This window comes from Amyelois transitella, chromosome 15, assembly GCF_032362555.1.
Source record: "Amyelois transitella isolate CPQ chromosome 15, ilAmyTran1.1, whole genome shotgun sequence".
Classification (NCBI taxonomy): Eukaryota; Metazoa; Arthropoda; class Insecta; order Lepidoptera; family Pyralidae; genus Amyelois; species Amyelois transitella.
Window position 1 is genome coordinate 9,952,451 of NC_083518.1, and position 19,148 is coordinate 9,971,598.

Consider the following 19,148-nt stretch of genomic DNA (forward strand, 5'->3'; position numbering starts at 1 on the left):
GATAGCGAGAGGCGAGAAGGCACCGTACCGCGTTCACCCTGCCACAGCTGCCGAGACGCGGGGGCTTTCGTCTAGCGCGGATAATGACGCTGCGCTGCCGTGCAACAAATCAAACACAACGTACATTCGACGATTATTTATTAATGGAATTACCGTCTTGCGGTTATTTGTTAAGTAGACTGCGAGTACAAATTTAAAAATCACCCGTCGGCGAGGCTGTCCGCGCTCGCCGGCGAGTTTACATGTTTCTTTGCAACACACATAATACACCGATCGACGTAACAATAACTCGTACATCGCGAGCACACATAGACAGACATACACATTTTTAAATTTACGATGCATACTGTGGCACGACCGTGGCCGGCCGAGTTCGTCGTGTAAAATCAATACAAAGTCCATTTATATAAAATTAAAAAACGACTTCGGCTGAAATTATACAAAAATTACAATATTAAAGACTGTACACTATCTAATATATACAATCGATGCCAGCATAGATATGTGCTTTATATACACAGGGCGGTGGGTTCGGTGACACGAGCCTCTCGGAAGAGTTCACATATTATAATCCATGAGACTGTGCACCTGCTCAAGTCGATACGCAAGCCGCTGTTTCTGCGAGAATTCGTCTTCCTCGAGCGTCACCATTAGCTGATCGCTGTATTTCATCGCGTATGAGTATAGCTCGTTCAATGCGCAGTTCGTATTGAACTCCTTAGTATGGAGGCGCGACTCCTCCGCTAGCATCGCGTTCATGTCCTGGTCAGATATCGCCGGCATTAACTTTATGTCCGCGTAATAACGTTCTACCCACTCTTTATATACTGGAATATCTTTCGCGTACAAAAGCTTAGACGAAGGCGAATCTTTACCAAGAATATGGTCGGACGTCGAACACGAGTCCATAAAAGTTTGCGCTATAACAGACAAGCATGAATCTACCGTATTAGACTTATGAACATCGAATACAAAGTTAGGATTTTTAATAAGATTTACCCAAAAACGTAGGGGAAGGGAATTACTTTTCCACGTATGCACTACTTCGGGATCTGAAATTGCGTGTTGAAGCGCCTGGTCGTCGAGGAAATCAAACATATACTTTATGGCTAAAGGTAAAGCAGAGCCGCGGTGAGCCGTGCTGAAAATAGTTTCGAATAAATCATCGACGAACTTTTGCAGCGTGCCTTTGGTCGCGAGAAGGCGTGTGAGATAAATCTCTGACACCATTTTGTTGCCGCGCTCTCCCTCTTTGTGTGCGTCACCGTCATGATGTCTCACGAGATGCCAGTATTTAAAACCATGTTCGTATTTCAATGGACTAGCTGGTGGACTTGCAGATCCATATTTACCGCGATTTAGCGTTTCATACGTGTGAGATTTGTCGTTCTTTTCCATATTGGAAAGATTGTACACGGAACTTTGCTTAGAAACTAAACTGAGACAAGCGCCATCTGGAACGCGATAATGATTAAGAGTATTAAGCTTACGCCACTCGCCTTCGCATTTAGTAGTCGAGTCTTCGTCATAGAGTATTAATCGACCCGAGGCACCCGTACGCCATTCTAAATCAAGCTCGTCACGACTCGGCCTTTGAGAGTGAGGAGTAGCGCGGTAAATAGCGTCTAAGCATTTTTCCTTAACTTGACTTATGGTATCACAGTCGAGGACTTTTACTTGGACATTCTCAGTAGTAGCCTCTAAGCCGTTAACGAAAATAGTTTGCTGCGATATAGAAACGCTGACGGTTAAAGCTTTAAAATCAATCGACTGTCTAATTAATTTTTCTTCGCTTAGAGAATACCTTGCCTCTGAAGTTATGGCATCTACGGGTCCTTTATCTACTTGACCCTTCATGGACCTAAACAGAAGATAAAGCGGTTCGCCAGCGCACTCTCGCAAGAATTTATATAATAAGAAAGTGAACCAGGCGCTAAGCATCTTCTCGGCAACACTCTCAGTCCGCCGAAGCAGCAATTTGGGATGGCTTTTTCCTTCCATACATTTCTCTATGAGCTCAGCGAGCAATGTTTTTAATACATCAGTACAATATTCCATCTTACTCTGTAAAGTTACCATGATAAGTGAAGCTACATTGACGCGATCCCGCATTGAAAAATATCTATTGCTTTCTAAAGTACGAATAAATAATAAAAGGAATGTCTTGTTCATAATAAGCTGCCCAAACATTCGGAGACCTTTCTCTTTTCTAGTAAGCTCTGGACGCTCCCACTGTAAGACAGCATGGTCGTCAATATTAGGGAACAATATTTTCATGGCATAAGTGCGATAATCGAGGAACGGTATACCGCCTGTCACGTCTCCCGTCAAATCTGTCATTTCAGTCTGCAGCTCGGCAAACGCCTCTTTGCACTCAGCAGCTACCCTTAACTCTAAAATATCCATTTGCTCTTGCATATTTCTTAAAACTCTAATATTTTCAGTTGATTTTCGCCTATACATAATTAAAAATACGATAAATACTAAGAACAGTATCACTATACTGGCGATTACGCCGACTAATACTGGCTTACTAATAGCCGTTTGCAGCCCAGCTTGAGAAGAATATGATAATTTGCCTATATAATACGGATCGGCACGTCCTACTTTCACGATTACCTCCGGCGTATCCACCCCATCGGGTAGTTCGTCACGAGACGGTGGCCGGCAGGTCAACTGATGCCGCGCAAGGGACGTAACATTACACAAACTTTCTCCTATATGAACTTCTACATCAGTTTCTGTGGCTGCCCTATCTAAATTTTGACCATTAATAGTTAAATACTCAGACTTATAATACTTAACATCCTCATCAAATTTCTCGAATATTGGATCTGGATAAAGCAAGAAAGCATTACCTGTCTTACTTGTTAAATTTTTCACGCTTTGAACGTCGTCCATATTAAAACCGTATTCTAATTCTAAAGGTTTATCAGGATCTAAGTTAAGACCGGCGCTCTCTATTCCGGGAGATTCGCAAATCAAATGTGTTTGATATTGAAATTCTACTCGACTGCAAGGTCCTATGTACGGTCTATTGTCGTGATACACGTATATTTGTGGCGATTGAACTGAATGGAAATTACGACCTATCACCTTTATCCTTATACCGCCTGAAGGTATTCCTTTTGGTTGTTTACGTTGCGACGCAAGTGGAGGTCCTGACTCGACGGAATCTACAACGGGATCTTCGATGTATTCGAACTTTTCGCGCTCCAAAGTTCGCACACCAGTGTCAAAATGCATTCGCAATGTACCCATTTTGAGTTGATAAGAATGGCTAGTTCTGCAAACTGCCAATTCATTTGAAACGTTAAGTATAGGGCACGGCAAATCGTCTATGAATGCTTGAATATTACTTCCCGCATTAAGATATTCCCCTCTGATATGAAGTATAGTGCCACCAGATTGAGGGCCGTACTTAGGGTGAATAGAACTTATTTTCGGATTAACAAATGCATAATGGCGTTTGGATTCACCACGATAGTCTGCAACTCGGACTACTACTGGCCCATCCCGATGTACTTCCTCGCCTGGACCATCTACAGTACAAACAATACGGCTAGTTTTAACGTACAACTCTATTATAGGTTGACATTTAATACCAGCTATCGTGACTCCATTATAAATGTCAGATATGTTTCGACCTAAATTAATACCCTCAATAGTGATATTAGTGCCTCCATCCCACGGACCCAATTCAGGAGAAAAGGAATATATGTCGGGATTAGGACAAGTTTGAGTGCGATTTAACCATACACTAGGAATAGCACATTGCTCCTGAACTTCGCAATGATCAGATCCCTGACACCAACCACATCCAAATTTCTCCGGTAAAGCGAGACACATGCCGCAATTGTCAGCCATGTCATTACAACGGTATATCAAAATATGCATATTATCTGGATTATCTAACGGTTTCGATCCACCCCAAATAACAGCGAAAGAAGCAGTTATATTTGGCGCACGAGAGGTGTAGGTAAATTCTACTGGCTCACAATAAATAGTATCAGCTAGAAGTTGAGCATTGACGTGAGTTACGCGACCCTCTATATTGAATTGACAAACGAATCTCGTTTGGACTATAAATTGTCCTATTATGTGAACCTTAACTTTTATAGCTTTCTTTACACCGGATGGAACCAAAATTTCGTTTGTGCCGTCCGCTGTGGAATTAATAGTCGGACAAAAACCAGGACCTGACCGATAACTAGGACCGATTCTACTGACACCCGTTACTAAAATATCGTTTCTACAATTTTCGGCAGTATCGTGCGTGCATCGATGACCATCAACGCACCAGTCGCATGGGAAGGACGAACTTACGCATTGAGTACACGAGCTATACGTATTACAATCAAAAAATGTAAAGTTAGTTGCTACAAAATCAGGTCCCTGTGTGGTGCGCACCGACAGTTTGGCTGTGAAATGATGCTGACCCGCGGGGATCGGTGGGAGCGTGTCGGTGCGCGGAGTAGTACAATTAACGCCATAAGGTTTTCTAGTAGCATTGGTTATTAAAGTACGATCTAAAGCTGTAAATGCACATAAGAATTGTCCATTAAGTGTGGGCAAGTTTTCAATTAATAAATCTAATGTTCTAGCGGTTGTTCGTTGCAGTTGGTACGGTGTAACTTGAGTAATAGTCGTGCAACGACCACTACGGTAAGAGATCCAATACAAGGGGTCTTTAGCTGCCTCTTGGCAATCTGACCGTAGACTACACTTATTTTCAAGAGAACACCAACCACAATATGGGTCTTTGGCTCCGAGACACGTCAAGCATGATTTATAAACGCTACACTCTTGAACTTTAACTTTAGATACTTTACGTTCAGTCATTACGTATAAATGCATTAATTGAGTATCGAAGAATAAGTCTTTGTTCACTGGTGAGCCCTCGTCAACTACAATATCTCCATATTCAAAAGCGGATGTGGGACTTTCTACCACAATCTTCTTTAAATGTCCTTGTGCTGTTCCTGCGAAAACTACAGTGTAATCTCCAGTAGCTGTAGCTGCCACTGCTGTAAGCCTCTTTTTAAATTTAGCCACTGGTACGGCTTCAACTGGCTGTTCGCCTCCAAGTGGCGTATTTACATCTAAGCCGCAAAAGTCTTCGCTGATAGATTGTAATTTGGTTCCAATACAAGCATGGGACGGTGATATAAAATCTAGGCCACGTGAACCATTACCACTGAAACAGGTCTTGATGTTGTGCATAAACTTTCGACGAATAGCCTTCAAAGAATACACACAGAGGGCTGACAAATCTGAAGGCGTGTTGGTGTTAATCGTTTCACTTTGACTGAACGCCGCAAAAAGAACGTCATGTTGAGCTGTTATACCAAGTTCTCCGGCAAGAACCGATCCTGGTTTTCCAACAAAAGCTGCCTGCACTAAATTATAGCCATAATTTTTTCCACCCTCTCCCGTGCAAGACATGGGGATCTCAGTATATGAATAATAATTCTCGTCATCATGACATACACGAACTAACTTACTATAATATGTATCAGAACCAACTGCTCGTAGTTGCGTCGTTAAGAAATAGCTAAACCCTTCAGAACTAAAACCATACACATAATTTATAGGATAACGTTCACGAGATAATGAATTTACAAACATTCTAGTCCCGGTGGTGACGGCCGTCCGGGCTATCATAAACAGTCGCTCATCTTCCAACGACCGGCTGCTCACTGTAGGAACTTCAGAACGATAGGGCGAGTTACCCGTAAAAGTAACGCCCACGTACATAACCTGCGTCATCGGAGGATTAGGAGGACCTGGTGCGATGAACGCCACCGTGGACGCCGTCGCATTGTTCGCCACAACCGGTTCACGGATTTCATGCACATCATGAGAAATGTTATTTAAATTCCGCACCGAACACAATCCTTGTAACACTGAACCACACGTGATTAATCGGCTGGTAGCATAGTCTATTACGAGAGCCTTGTTTATATTGTCCGTTGGCTTCTTCAGGAAATTTGGTGGGCAGTCGAAGGTGCAAAGAGCAGAATCGTTGACCGGCCCCGTGACGATGGACTGGGCGACCTCCAGGTCTGGTGACAGCTGATAAATTCTGTTGACGGCGCCAACGTAGACTCTGCCGGTGTTGCGGTCGACGACGAGGTGATTGAAGAGTGAGGTCGGCGATGACACCGGATCGGTGAAGTTCCGCACCACGTCCTGCGAGGCGCGCGCGGCGGCGCACGCAGCCCATAGGGCCAGCAGCACGCGCCACATGGCGCGGGGGCATGTGGCCGGACTCTATCGCGCGCGCCGCCGCCCGCTCACCACGCCACTCGAGTCGGCCCGTTCCAAGCATCTGCAACGCGAGACACCCACTCAGGCGCACTGCTCGCGCCCGTACGTCATCCCCAGCCGCAGCCACTTCGTTCCCATCGCACCGCACCGCTCCGCCGCCTGTTAAATGCCTACGAGACCAATGTCAACCGGTGAAGCCTGAAGACGCTCGAAACCGAACTAGGTACTGATTGCTAATACTATGTGCTTACATTTCGCGGTGCGCCGCATTTGCACGCTTTCGGAGAGGTCCAGTGCGATTGGAGCGAATTCGCGAGCTGAAACGACGACGCACAATGACCGTCTTAAAGAAGAAGCGATAAATGTACTAACCTATTTTTGTTCGATTAACATCAAACATAATTCTCAATTCAAACTGCCAATTCATGTGACATCTGCTCCAGTCGCATTGTCAATTTACTCTACATTAAAACCGAGAAAGCTATTTAAAGCGATTGCTGAGTAACTCTGGGTAGATTGATCGTTCAAAAATAGGTTAGTACCATGAAAGATCGGTCACAGGCGACCTCGACGCGGTCAGTGCACTGATACAAGTCACACGCCGACGAAAGCCTCAGCATCCTCAAAAGGGGGAATAAAATAAAATGATAAATTGGCATGCTGTTCGTAAGGGAGTGAACGTGGTAGCGCAACGATAAAGTAAAATTATTGGAGAAACTAAAAACATCGAGACACATATGTCATACTTACAGAAAGGGCATGTTGAAGTGTTGTTACGGGCTTCAGAATAATATGTTTACTTTGTGTAGATCATAAGCATACAGAGGATAATCTCATAATGCGTGCACGACGATGCAGGCTTGTCGAGACCTGTAACAAAGCAACGGAGACTAATTAATTAATGCAGAACATCGTTGAATTTCGTCGTCGGTCATATGGATATTTCGGTTTTTGGTCCTTCTTAAGACAGACAAAGGTCTGACTGGCGACTAGGATTGTCAGAGAGCTAAATATTTGTGTTTGTACAGACGATGTAATTGTCATTAGGAATTTTAATACTTTGTTTTGGGGTACAATAAACAATCAGTGTAAAGCCCACTTTTCAACATAAGCCATGGTCGTCAGCGGAGCGTGATACATGGCCACATTGGCCACCTACTTACCAACCCAACCGAGTGAATATTAAAGTGAACGCTCTTACATTAAAATCGTAATTTCCTGTTTTACTGTGTGCTCTGGCAGACTCGATGACTGGTTGTATGATAAGGGTTTAATGTTCCCATTCATTTCAATGATAAGTATTAAACAGTCATTAGTTGAGAATGTAAATAGTTAGCTAAATACTGTTTGTTATTTTCTTTAATGATGATTTGCTAAGCAATTACTATATTGAATAAAAAGATTGATAATTTATTTCAGCTATTCATTCCAAATCACATATCAACCATACTATAATTACTTTAAGGCCAAAGATAAACCGAAAAAGAACTTTTTCTAATCATTCAGTCGATAACTATCATATCTAACTATATAGGTACTTACATACCTATAGCCACGTCATTATCCCTTGCGGGATAGACAGAGCCGTCAGTCTTGAAAAGACTTGGCCACGTTCAACTGTATGGCTTTATAATGGAATTGAGATTCAAATAGTGACAGGTTGCCAGCCCATCGCCTACAAGAGGAATCCAAAGTTTATTAGCCTATTTAAAGTTAGATGAATTGAAGAATGTATAATAATTGAGGCAGACCCGGGCTTGTAAAGGATGCATCAAACTAATGAGAACGAGAGAGCTAATGTAAAATATCAACCACAAATAAATAATATCTCATATCAAATTCCTCGCATTCCATCGACGCTTACCTAACAAGCTTAGTGCCAAGGTCAAGTCTCTTCGTTGTTCCAAAAAAAAATACGTTGTCAAACAACTTATTTCCATCTTACAGAGCTTATCTCACGTTTACAACATGTTACATAAATTTGACTGCATAATGTTCTACAGCGCGGTAAAGGAGAGGTGTACTACGTTCGTCGAAACGTATCTTGGATTTCGTTGTCAATTTGGCATCCAACAAATAATGCTGTTTGCAGACACGCCATTGTTAGTCACAACGATCAGTCAATGCTTTAAAAAATACTTGTTTTAGTATTTTTTCCATAGTCTTTTTTTCATAGTCTTAGTCGTTAAGGTATATAAGTGTTATAAGGCTTTGAAGGCCAAATATAAAATACAATGAGAAAAAGCCGTAACGCGTGGTTGAAGAAAGAGAAAAAAGTGTAGTTGCTTATCCTATTGTTATTATAGTTTTTTCTCATACATTCATACATATAGTAAAGTCTATATCCCCTTCGGGATAGACAGTACCTGTTGGTTCTGTCTGTCTCGAAAGACTAAAAGACACATTCAGCTGTTTGGCTCAATTATGGAATTGAGATTCAGATAGTGGCAGGTCCCTAGCCCATCGCTAACAAGCGGAATACTAACGTTATAAGCCTATCACCTTTTACGACATACAAATATAAAAATACTAGAGGCCGCCCGCGACTTCGTCCGCATGGAAACCCTATCAATCCCGCGGGAACTCTGGGATAAAAAGTAGCCTATGTGTTATTCTGGGTCTTCAGCTACCTACATACCAAATTTCATGGTAATCGGTTCAGTAGTTTTTGCGTGAAAGAGTAACAAACATCCATACATCCATACAAACTTTCGCCTTTATAATAGTAGTAGGATGAAGCGGATCTATTCTAAAGTGAAAATTAGGGGAACCACACTATAAAATTCTAATATGTCGTTATTCTGTTTCACTAATTGAATTTTTTAAATATTAAATGACCTACTCTGTTCATGACTCATGCACATGAATAATGGTTAAATTTTACATTGTTTCATTTATTTTTACCGTTCAAGTCTTCAATAACTGATTTTAATCTTTGTATTTCTCTTGTAGGTGATGGACAAGCAACCTGTCACTATTTGAATCTCATTTCCATCATAAAGCCATACAGCTGAAAGAGGCCTTTCAGCCTTTTCAAGACTGTTGGCTCTGTCTACCCCGCGAGTTAAGTCAAGCCTCAGTTATAACTAAAGTATTCGACAAACTCTTATAGAATTTAATAACTTTCTTATCATTTATTTATTTTTAAGCCATTATAATTGGTGTCTTTATAGAAATGAGTCCTTTACGGAATAACTTATACTTCGCAGAATGGTCATATTTTGCGAGAACAAGTCGTATCGCGGCTTATAAAAAAGGGCATAACATTAAATTATGACGAAGACTGCAAAATATTTTTCATTCATTCATCATCCAATAACAATTTTTTTTCGGTTCATTTAGGTCATTGGGCCACTGTGGTCACTATTTCAGGGTATATCTGTCTGTACACCGGTCTAAGAAGAATCCCGAAATCCCATCCGCCGACATAATAGACTCTTAAGTTTCTGTCATAGCATGATTCAAAGTCGAAAAGATCAATGACCAATTTCCCAATGACGAAGAATTATATCATCGAACCGTTCGTAGGTGAAACGACCATCATGAAACAGTTTCAGACACGGTAACCCTGCTAACAATCCCGAATATACAATTACGTCTTTACCAGGTAGACAGAACCAACAGTCTAAAGACTAAAGTCACCTTCAGCTGAATGGCTCAATGATTGCATTAAGATTCAATGAAAGAATGAGAATCCCGAATTTATTAGCCTTTCCCTTGATTGTCTTTTACAATTTGCAAAAGAAGAGAAGCCACTGGTACACACTATGTTTTTTCATGCTACCAGACCAGCATTGAAGCTAATAAAAAATAAAATAAAATAAAAATCATTTATTTCAGACAATTGAGTCCATACAAATACAAATTATGTCGAAAATATATCAAAATTAATAATAAATAAATTGAAAAAATTGAAAAAATCCTAAAAACATAATATCTCTATTTCTGCCAAATTGAGTAAAAATTGTTTATGGTGCTGGCATGGGTTAAACGTCCCATTGCATTCAAGGGCTCAAGGTCATCATTAACATGTAAACACAATGGCCTGGCTTGGGAATCGATTGTCGTCATTTAGGGGTGTTATACATGTGAAATACTATTTTGTATTACTTACAATGTTGAAAGATTTTAAATATTGTGTGTTTATCCCTAACAGGTAAGATAGAACCTTGAAGAATCACATTCAGCTTTATGATGTAAATAAGATTCAGATAAAGCCAGATTGTTAGCCCATAGCCTAAAAATAAGAATATATACATATATTATAATCACGTCTACATAGGTACCCTGCAGGGTAGACTGAGCAAACATTCTTGAAAAGACTGAAAGCCCACATTCAGCTGTTAGGCTTTATGATAGAATTGAGATTCAAATAGTTACGGACTCCTAGACCATTGTGTAAAAGAAGAATCCCAAGTTTATAAGTCTATCCCTTAGTCACTACAGCGACATCAATGAGAAGTAGATGAAAAGGGCCTATTCTCAAGTGCAAAGAACTATAATTAAATAATACTAAGTAATTGCATCATGAGAAATACCAAACCTATCTGTTTATCACTAAATTTTCTTTTCAGAATCATTATGACTAACTCGCTACCTTATAACTGCATCGATAATTAATTTTAAAAAAAACTGTTGTCAAAGTCAAGTTGCGTTTGTTTTTAACAAAAGTAAACTTAATTTATTTAATTCCATACTAGTTAATTAATATATAAAAATTTCAGTAAGTCTCCATGAGGTGATATAAGTGCTGACATTTACTAACCTCAAAAAATCTCTATTACAGTGCAGAGAGGCAATACTGCCAGCTCACTGGCACCAAGACATTTTATTAATTATTAATTTAAAAATTCATTCATAAAAAAACCCAATATCAAACCCATTTTGACTTTATTACATGCTGTAGCATTTAGAATTTTAACAGTTACATTTGTAGCAAATAATTGTTAAATAAGTAAGCTGCATTCCTATTAAAAAAAACTGAAATTACGCTTTTCAATTTAACAGACTAATTTTTTCTGCGTTTTTTTATTATACCACTAGATCTTTTCTATCATGTGACGTAATATTACAGAAGATAGGTTAATTATTTTTTCTTTCCATTTGTGCGGCACACACAACCCAGTCACATAAAACTTTCTGCACATATGCTCCTAGGCTCCCTTGATTGCAGAGGTTAATATAGAAATTGTATTTCTTTATTATAATTTTTCAGGAGCCTTTAGAACAGAAATTGTAGTACAAAGGTATTACTTATTTCATTAGAAATCTCTTTCAGTGGACCTGTAAGAGAAATGAATATTGGAACAGTTTGGTGTTTTGTTATTAAGAGTTACAAGTAAAATCCTGAATCGGCCAATCAAATTGTGGACATAGCCAGAATAGGCAAAAATATGTGAGAATGCAATGTAACATTAAGATGATATTTGGCAATAAACTACTTGAATTTATAATATCATGACCTAGGTACTAACTAAACAATATTATGATTGAAAATTAACTAATGAATTCCAAATAAGGTACCCGTGATCAGTGATTTTTACATAATTAAAGCAATTAGAATGTTTACTTACAAATCATTTTAGTTATGATTAAGTATTTCATCTATTAGAATAAAGGCTCATATTTTTTTTCATTTAAGGTTGTTTTGCCTAGTATTTATTAAAAGGCAGTTTTGTTTTATTTGCATATTTTATGACTATTTTAGTGTGTATAGTGAATAGATTCATGCCCCTTATAGAGTTAGGTGAAAAGATATTGAATTTACCTATGCTGAATATAATAGAACCTTTTTTTTGTAATAATAAGGGATAACAATTTTTTTTCACAAATAGGTTAGAGGAAGAAAGCCCATTATTTCATGGTATAACTCGTGTCTTTTTCGAATGATACAATAAATTAATTAATATCTGTGAGCAAAAAGCTACTGGTAAGTAGTACCAGTCCAGTACCAGTAGTACTAAAGTCCTAAACGCTATAATCCTGCGGACTATCACAATTCAGAGCGTATGCAAAGGTACTTTACTATGTGTCGGTTCACAAGTACGTTTCCACTTCCACCCACGTAAATATTCAACCTACGCACGAATACATCAAAAAACAATGCAACTGTTACGTAGTTATTTTCACAATGTTTCAACACAATAAGTCTGATTTACTACGAATTCCGTACAACATCTTGCTGACAGATACGAAAAGTCGCCATTATCGCGCACGCGAGTCGATAAAATGAAGCCATTGGAATATGTGTGTAACGCTACCCATTTCATAAAAATGAATAATAAAAGCAAATTTCTAAACTTAAGAACTTACCTGATAATTAATATTCTCTCAGGTTAAAGTCAACAATCCTCAAAAAATCCACGAGTCAGTAGATCACAATTACACCACTGCACACCGTATTTTTCTTTGTAAATTTGTATACACTTATATTAAACAAAACACTATACACCACTACCGACGGCTAAAATCACAACATTTTACATAAAAAAATAACTGTCGAATTCTACAGCCCGTTTCAATGTATGAAATACTCCGTTTGCCCAAGTTCTCCACGACAAGAGCATCAGTCTTCGTACATCGCCGTGGAATGATTTCGGTTTCGCTTTTCGAACGAGTCTAGGCGTGACTGACTCGAAAATAGCCGAACATTGCCGATCGTAAATGTTTCCAAAAATTGCCACTCGTGGCAGCACTGTTCCGCGTTTGGGTGCGTTCATATTTGGTTCATTTTCAATGCGTTCCGTTTATTTTGGATACTTAAGATTTATAATCGTAGAAAATATATACATATTATAATGGGTTTATAATCACCCTTGCGGGATAGACAGACGTATCGTGTTTATTTGTAAAATGTCATGGCCATAATTTTTTATAGAAAGAGGCGTGATTTTATCTTATTATGTATGCTTTTTGGCAAAAATAATTAAAATGTTATTCCTGTATAGGGAAAAAGGGATCCAAAAGAACCAAATCAATAATTTATCATCACAAGAAGGAAACTGAACTGCACTGCTTTTTCGTACCATGACATCAATTATAAGCAGACCTGCGGCAGGTCTGCTCAGTAAACCGTTCACCATTTTTTTTGTATAGAGTTTTTCTACCACAACGGCCACTTTTGACAGCAGGAATTGTTTCTTGCTCGTCGCAAATGTCAAATAAAGCGATTCTTAAAAAGTTACTTTTAGGTAGCTTCTTTGGACATTTTGGCGTTGTTTTGTAAGATATTCACCAAATGTTCCGTGTTTGTTTCCTAAGGATTTGTACATTCAAAGCTATTGTTTAATAAGAATTTGATTAAATTCATTTAAACCTACCTATGAATTGTTTAAAAAAGTTAAATCTACAAAAGAATAAGTTGTGTAAACATTAATAACACCTCTAACATTATTGCAAAGATGTGTGACGAGTATGAACTGTTTGAGTTTTTGGAAAGTGATTTCAACGAATCCAGAATGGCAAATAAAAAGAAACGTTTCAGGAACAGAAAATAAGGATCCTTTTGACTTAGATGAAAATGCTTTCATCAAGGAGTACAGGTATGTAAATGTTCACATATCAACCGCCTTATGCTCTATTATATAGAAAGATCTATCTCTCTCTTCTCAACAACATGATAACATAATTACTCGTATCTTACTTGTCTATTCTATTGCATTTATTACAATAATTCTAGTACAAAGGTGCTAGTTATTTCAAAAGAAATCTCTTCCAGTAGACCCATGAGAGGAAAGATGAATTTTAGAGCAGTATGGCGTGTGTATAAATAACGTTTAACATATTTAACTAAACATACATGCTAGTACTTACATAATTAAACATGGAATAATTAAATAAATGACAGTAATAAACTACATAAACATACCAATATATATATATAATATATATAAGTCTATTTGGAGAGATAATAGTCTTTAACTCGTCGTTTGAATGAAGAGAGAGTTTGGGAACTTTGTGAAGAGCTGGAGCCAATAATGGCAAAAAGCTCTAAAAGAGCAACTGATTTAAGCATAGAAACAAAGGTCAATCAAGTTCCATAAAGTACAATAGGAGGATTACTATTAAAAGTTGTTTCCTAATAAGTTATATTTTTCAGGTGTTAACATCATTGTATTTCTATGGACATGGAGACTATCAAAAACCTGTTGGTCGATCACATTTTGTCACTCAGCAGACAGTTTCTATTGTACTTGCAGAAGTTACAACAGCCCTTAATTACATCAGTTTCAGGAACAAATATATAAAATTCCCACAGACTTATGAAAGTCGTCAGTTAAAAAGATTAAGGCACACTTATATTTACTTAGCTAATTTTATTTATATTATATCAATAATTAAGTTTGATAACAATAAAAAGGCAGGCAAAAAAGGCATTTTTTGCCTGCAGATTTTTCAATAAATTCGGTATCCCTGGTGTGATTGGATGTATAGATTGTACCCATGTTCGCATAGTAAGGCCTAATGAGCATGAAGATAGATATTTCTGTAGAAAGAAATTCCATTCTCTAAATGTTCAGTTGGTAAATAAACTTTTATTTAATAGTTTTATAGTATAATATATAACACATACAAACATGATCACATCTATGTCCCTTGCGGGGTATTCAGAGCCAACAGTCCCAAAAATACTGATAGGCCGAGATTAATGGTAGAATTGAGATAATGGTAGGTTGCTAGTCTGTCACCTTAAAAAAGAATCCCAAATTTATAAGCCTGTCCCTTATTATAGTTTCTGAGTCAGAAATTTAAACACCATGGGTTGAAAAGTGCAGAGGCCAGGCGATAATAGACTTCATGTTTATGAGTTGGCTAAAACTATTCTCCCATCAATGATTTTCTAATATACTTACAATTTTTTTTCCATTGAGCCACTTTAGTAATTTGTAATTTTTCTTATTATTTTTTTTCAGATTTGTGATGCGGATCAACAAATCCTAAGTGTTGATGCGAGTCATCCAGGGTCACTTCATGACTCATTTATATGGAGCCACCATCCTGTATGTTACCATTTAGAAAATTTAGGGTCTGAAGCAACATGGCTTTTAGGTAAGAAAACCTTTTATGGTGAACTTATTATAGCAAATAATATGAACAATATTGTTTGAAAGATATATTTTTAACACACTTTCTATTAAAAACTTGAAATAAAATTTTAAAAGTCAAAAATATTTGTATACAATTTTAAAATAAAAAAGTATCATTTTTATATAAAATATGAATGTTCAAATAAAATAAAAAAATAACAGAGTAATATGTTTATTTCCAGGTGACTTGGGTACTCACAATGAAGAACGATGATGACACCTATTTTGGATGCAGAACCAGACACACCGGAAGCATATTATACACAAAAGCATGTAAAGGCTAGGAATGTTATAGAAAGAACTATAGGTCTTCTCAAAGCACGTTTCCGGTGTCTCTTGTGCCACAGGGTGTTGCATTATCAACCACAGGTTGCTGGCTTCATTACAAATGCTTGTGTAATATTGCACAATATTTGTAATGAAAACAACTTGCCTGAAGTAAGGTTGACAGAAGAAGAGCAAGCAAGGGAAGTTGCACAACAACCACCAGTGGAAGCTCTTCATGAACCAGCTGGGCAACACAACATTGAGCTTCAACGTGGTATATCTACACGGCGGGATCTTGTGGCACGTCTCTGGGCTCTTTGCCGTACCTGAAAATAAAAAAATAGAATTTTATTATTAAGCAGATTTTTATTCAATAATATTTCATTTTTAAAAGTTATAAGTAGCTATGCAGGTAGTTTATGAACAAAAATCTTTTTCATTTAATATTCATCAAAGTAATATAGTTTTTTTTATTGTTATTAAATTCAATTAAATACCAATATTTTATTATGTAAAAGCATAAAAGTACATATTCAATAAGTAAAAGAATAGAACTGAAAGATGTAGTATCTACCTAACCCTCCGGGAAAGAGGCGTGATTTTATGTTATGTTATGTAAAAGAATTTTACATGAATAATTTGTAAATTTAATATTGCTTAGTAATCATCTCTCTTTTTTCTTTTTTAAAAGTAGTTCTAGTTTTAATTTTGCTCATTCCAAAATGACATATTTTAAAATAAATTAATAATATAATTATATATAAAAATTGAAACATTTTTTTATTTTAAATATATACAAAACATTCTGTAAATTTGCAGAAAAGTGAATATCTCAAATAAAATTTCAAGTTATTAATGGATTAGCTATACTAATATTATTAAGAGAAATGACATTTTGAAATGGTTTACTGGACCAATTTTGATGAATTTGGCACATTGAATAAATTAATTATTGCTCACCTTCTTCTAATTATAGCCACTATTTCACGAAAGAGACAAATAGCTTCTTGAAGTATTAAACTACTTGCAGCTTCAGTAGCAGCCCTCTGTTGTGCAGCTTCAACTATTTGCACCCTTGCTTCTGCGGCTGTTAAATGAGCACGTCGGCGCCGTCGCCTAGGTTGTGGCGGGGCTTCAGCCTGTACCACACTAGGTACTTCGACGCCGACAGCCTCATCAGAGACAGCTGCTGCATGGGTTTGTGAAGGATCTGATGATGCAGTAGTAATTTCTACAGCTGCAGGTAGAGAATCTGCCTCGATAGAACTAACAGTTTGAGATACCTGAAATTAACAATTGAAATATTCATTCATACAATCACATTCTTATACCTTAGGAGTAGACAGAGCTTACAGTCTCAAAAAGACTTAAAGCATTGAATTATTCATTTATATAATCACATTCTTTGACCTTAGGGAGTAGACAGAGCCAACACAGTCTCAAAAGGGCTATGCCATGCTCAGCTGTATGGCTTTATAATGTAATCAAATTGTTAAATTTATTATACAAAATACAATCAGTATGGTCATCACTAGGCTACTATGATATAGTCTATTCACTTATTTCTATGTACTAGGCGCCTATGACAACACATTTTGAGATCATGATGCCTTAGTCAATAAATATTAATGTTTTATCCTAGTCTAGTAAAAATGAAATTGAATACATACACTAGAAGGAAGTTCTAACCATTCTTCTGCAATGGATTCGACTTCAATACCTCGAATGCCAGAGGGGCTAGCTTCAGGTCTCATATCATCCTAAAAATAAATGGTTTCATTAATACATATATAACATAACATAAATTTTTTGTATTATTTTATAATTTGTAGGCTTTAATGTATTTAAGGGATCTTACCTGCAATGGGTTCACCTGCACCGCTGGTAGACCCATGCCATAATCCTCACCGAGGATACTTAAAAATTTTATATCTATTTCTGTTAGCTCTTCCCCACTTGGCGGGCCCCCTCCTGTCCTGCTGCTGCTCTCTCGAATTGTTCTATTTTTACGTTTTATTTTGCCCTTCAGGTCCACCCAGTACTAAAACTAATGAGACTGCGTCTGGTTTGTTGTTGATTTGCACTAAAATTAAAAAAATACTTTGGTGAAGGCAGTTGGTTAAAAATATCCCATATTATGTATTTATGCCTTATTATAAGAAAACACTTTCTACTTACGACATAATATAGTTTTCTTGTAAAATAAATAATAGCCTCAAAAGTTAAGAATATTAAAAATCACTGCGATCCGGCAAACTTCTAAAACTGTTGTGAGGTAAGGCGCGTCGACTTAAAAAGCCGTGACAAGTAAAAAAAGGGATATTTCAAGTGGTTGCAGAACGGCTCTACATATTAAAAACATTATTTATGACTTAGGGACGAATTTAAAGTTATCGAAAACTTTCAAGTATCACTCAAGTATTCTAGCAGGTACCTACCTACTTATGTGACAGGCCGATTCGTTCGGACGGTCGTTCGAAACCATTTTAAACTAACATTTATTGATAACAATAACGCTATTGAATTTATACAAATAAAAGTATTTTATAGCGTGCAACAGTGCATTGAAATTCAGCAAAATTTAGGGTAACTTCATATTTAATTAAATTTATAAGTATTTGTTATCTTTAATTATATTATTATTGTATTATTATGGTATTATTATTTTTATTAGAGGTTTGAACGTTTCTATATTGACATCTCCACATTGAGCCATAGACAAAATAACCGTTCATCATTCAGCTTAAACCGTTCACCTTATAAGACGTCATGGTACGAGTTTTGAGCAGGCCTGCTAATAAACTGCCTTAATATTTGAACGGTTCTATAAAACGTTGTGGTAAGCCTCCTGAAACCGAAATAGCTAAAACCTTAATATTTTGCCAGAGGCATGATTTTATTACATGCTGTTCATAATGAAAGGATTTTTCAAAATTCGATAGGGAATAGGGGTGAAAAAGGGAACAAACTTTATATGACAAAAAAAAAACAAATAGAAATGTGTAATTTTTCTTATTATTTTTATTTAGGTAAGTATTTAATTATTGGAAAATTTATGGCGGTGTGGCCAGTTTGCATTAGTTAAGACTCGTGTGCCTTAACTAGCCATGGAAAGTCTGGCATCACGAAATTTTACTATAAAGCTGACTCGATTTCATGTTTTTGAGCAAAACATAAACAATAGAATGAATTAAAATGGTTAATGAAGAAAAAAACAATACAACGTATGTCGGTCTGGACGGAGCTACAAATACTGTTTTTAAATCTGTGGGAATGGGAGGGGGAATTTTTTGGATGAAAAATAGATCACAGATTTAAAAACAGATTTTCAGAGATTTAGATACGTTTTTACACCTAAACAATGATTGGCAGAATCACTGAGTCTGGTGAAAGTCGAAGGGTGGAAGGAAGTGAAAGAAAGAAATACTTCTGTTAACGTCATCTTTCATTGTCAATGTCATATTTTCATCTTCAATCTTCATCGTAATCATTCATCTTAGTTTAAGATTTAATTTAAATATTCTA

General features: G+C 37.1%; 3 protein-coding genes across 5 annotated transcripts in view; 1 reads left to right on the forward strand and 2 right to left on the reverse strand.

Annotated features, from left to right (window-relative positions):
* LOC106139661 (acyl-CoA:lysophosphatidylglycerol acyltransferase 1) overlaps window positions 1-12,906 on the reverse strand; it is a 278,083-nt gene extending 265,177 nt beyond the window's left edge. Inside the window, exons 1-3 of one of the 2 annotated variants that reach the window (XM_060948295.1) lie at window positions 12,583-12,905; window positions 7,021-7,140; window positions 122-6,331 (exon numbers count right to left, since the gene is read on the reverse strand). In XM_060948295.1, the coding sequence (XP_060804278.1) occupies window positions 559-6,249 (5,691 nt within the window). In that variant the 5' untranslated portion in view covers window positions 6,250-6,331; window positions 7,021-7,140; window positions 12,583-12,905 and the 3' untranslated portion in view covers window positions 122-558. Of the gene's footprint in view, window positions 1-121; window positions 6,332-7,020; window positions 7,141-12,582 lie in introns of those variants that run through there. The other variant, XM_013341150.2, reaches the window with a different exon arrangement.
* Window positions 12,907-13,390: 484 nt separating this feature from the next.
* On the forward strand, window positions 13,391-16,344 carry LOC132902544 (putative nuclease HARBI1). Of its 2 annotated transcripts, none has more exons than XM_060948170.1 (4): window positions 13,391-13,811; window positions 14,660-14,792; window positions 15,183-15,318; window positions 15,539-16,344. In XM_060948170.1, exons 1-4 carry the CDS (start codon window positions 13,684-13,686, stop codon window positions 15,568-15,570), a joined length of 429 nt encoding a protein of 142 aa, XP_060804153.1. In that variant the 5' UTR covers window positions 13,391-13,683; the 3' UTR covers window positions 15,571-16,344. The 2 variants fall into 2 exon arrangements, with proteins under 2 accessions (XP_060804153.1, XP_060804152.1); XM_060948169.1 differs by having other exon boundaries at window positions 15,183-15,269.
* On the reverse strand, window positions 15,904-18,044 carry LOC132901772 (uncharacterized). The gene is made up of 5 exons (XM_060948368.1): window positions 17,802-18,044; window positions 17,482-17,664; window positions 17,294-17,383; window positions 16,584-16,906; window positions 15,904-15,949 (listed from the first exon to the last, which is right to left on the reverse strand). The coding sequence occupies exons 2-5, from the start codon at window positions 17,515-17,517 to the stop codon at window positions 15,904-15,906; spliced, it is 495 nt and encodes a 164-aa protein (XP_060804351.1). The 5' UTR covers window positions 17,518-17,664; window positions 17,802-18,044.
* Window positions 18,045-19,148: the final 1,104 nt, after the last annotated feature.

Coding starts and splice junctions, on each gene's coding strand:
- LOC132902544 (XM_060948169.1), top strand. CDS start 13,684: ATGAACTGTTTGAGTTTTTGGAAAGTGATTTCAACGAATCCAGAATGG. Junction 14,793..15,182: donor ATTCTCTAAATGTTCAGTTG/GTAAATAAACTT, acceptor ATTTTTTTTCAG/ATTTGTGATGCGGATCAACA. Junction 15,270..15,538: donor TTATATGGAGCCACCATCCT/GTATGTTACCAT, acceptor GTTTATTTCCAG/GTGACTTGGGTACTCACAAT.
- LOC132901772 (XM_060948368.1), bottom strand. CDS start 17,517: ATGGGTCTACCAGCGGTGCAGGTGAACCCATTGCAG. Junction 17,384..17,481: donor TGCAGGTGAACCCATTGCAG/GTAAGATCCCTT, acceptor ATTTATTTTTAG/GATGATATGAGACCTGAAGC. Junction 16,907..17,293: donor GGTTAGAACTTCCTTCTAGT/GTATGTATTCAA, acceptor TGTTAATTTCAG/GTATCTCAAACTGTTAGTTC.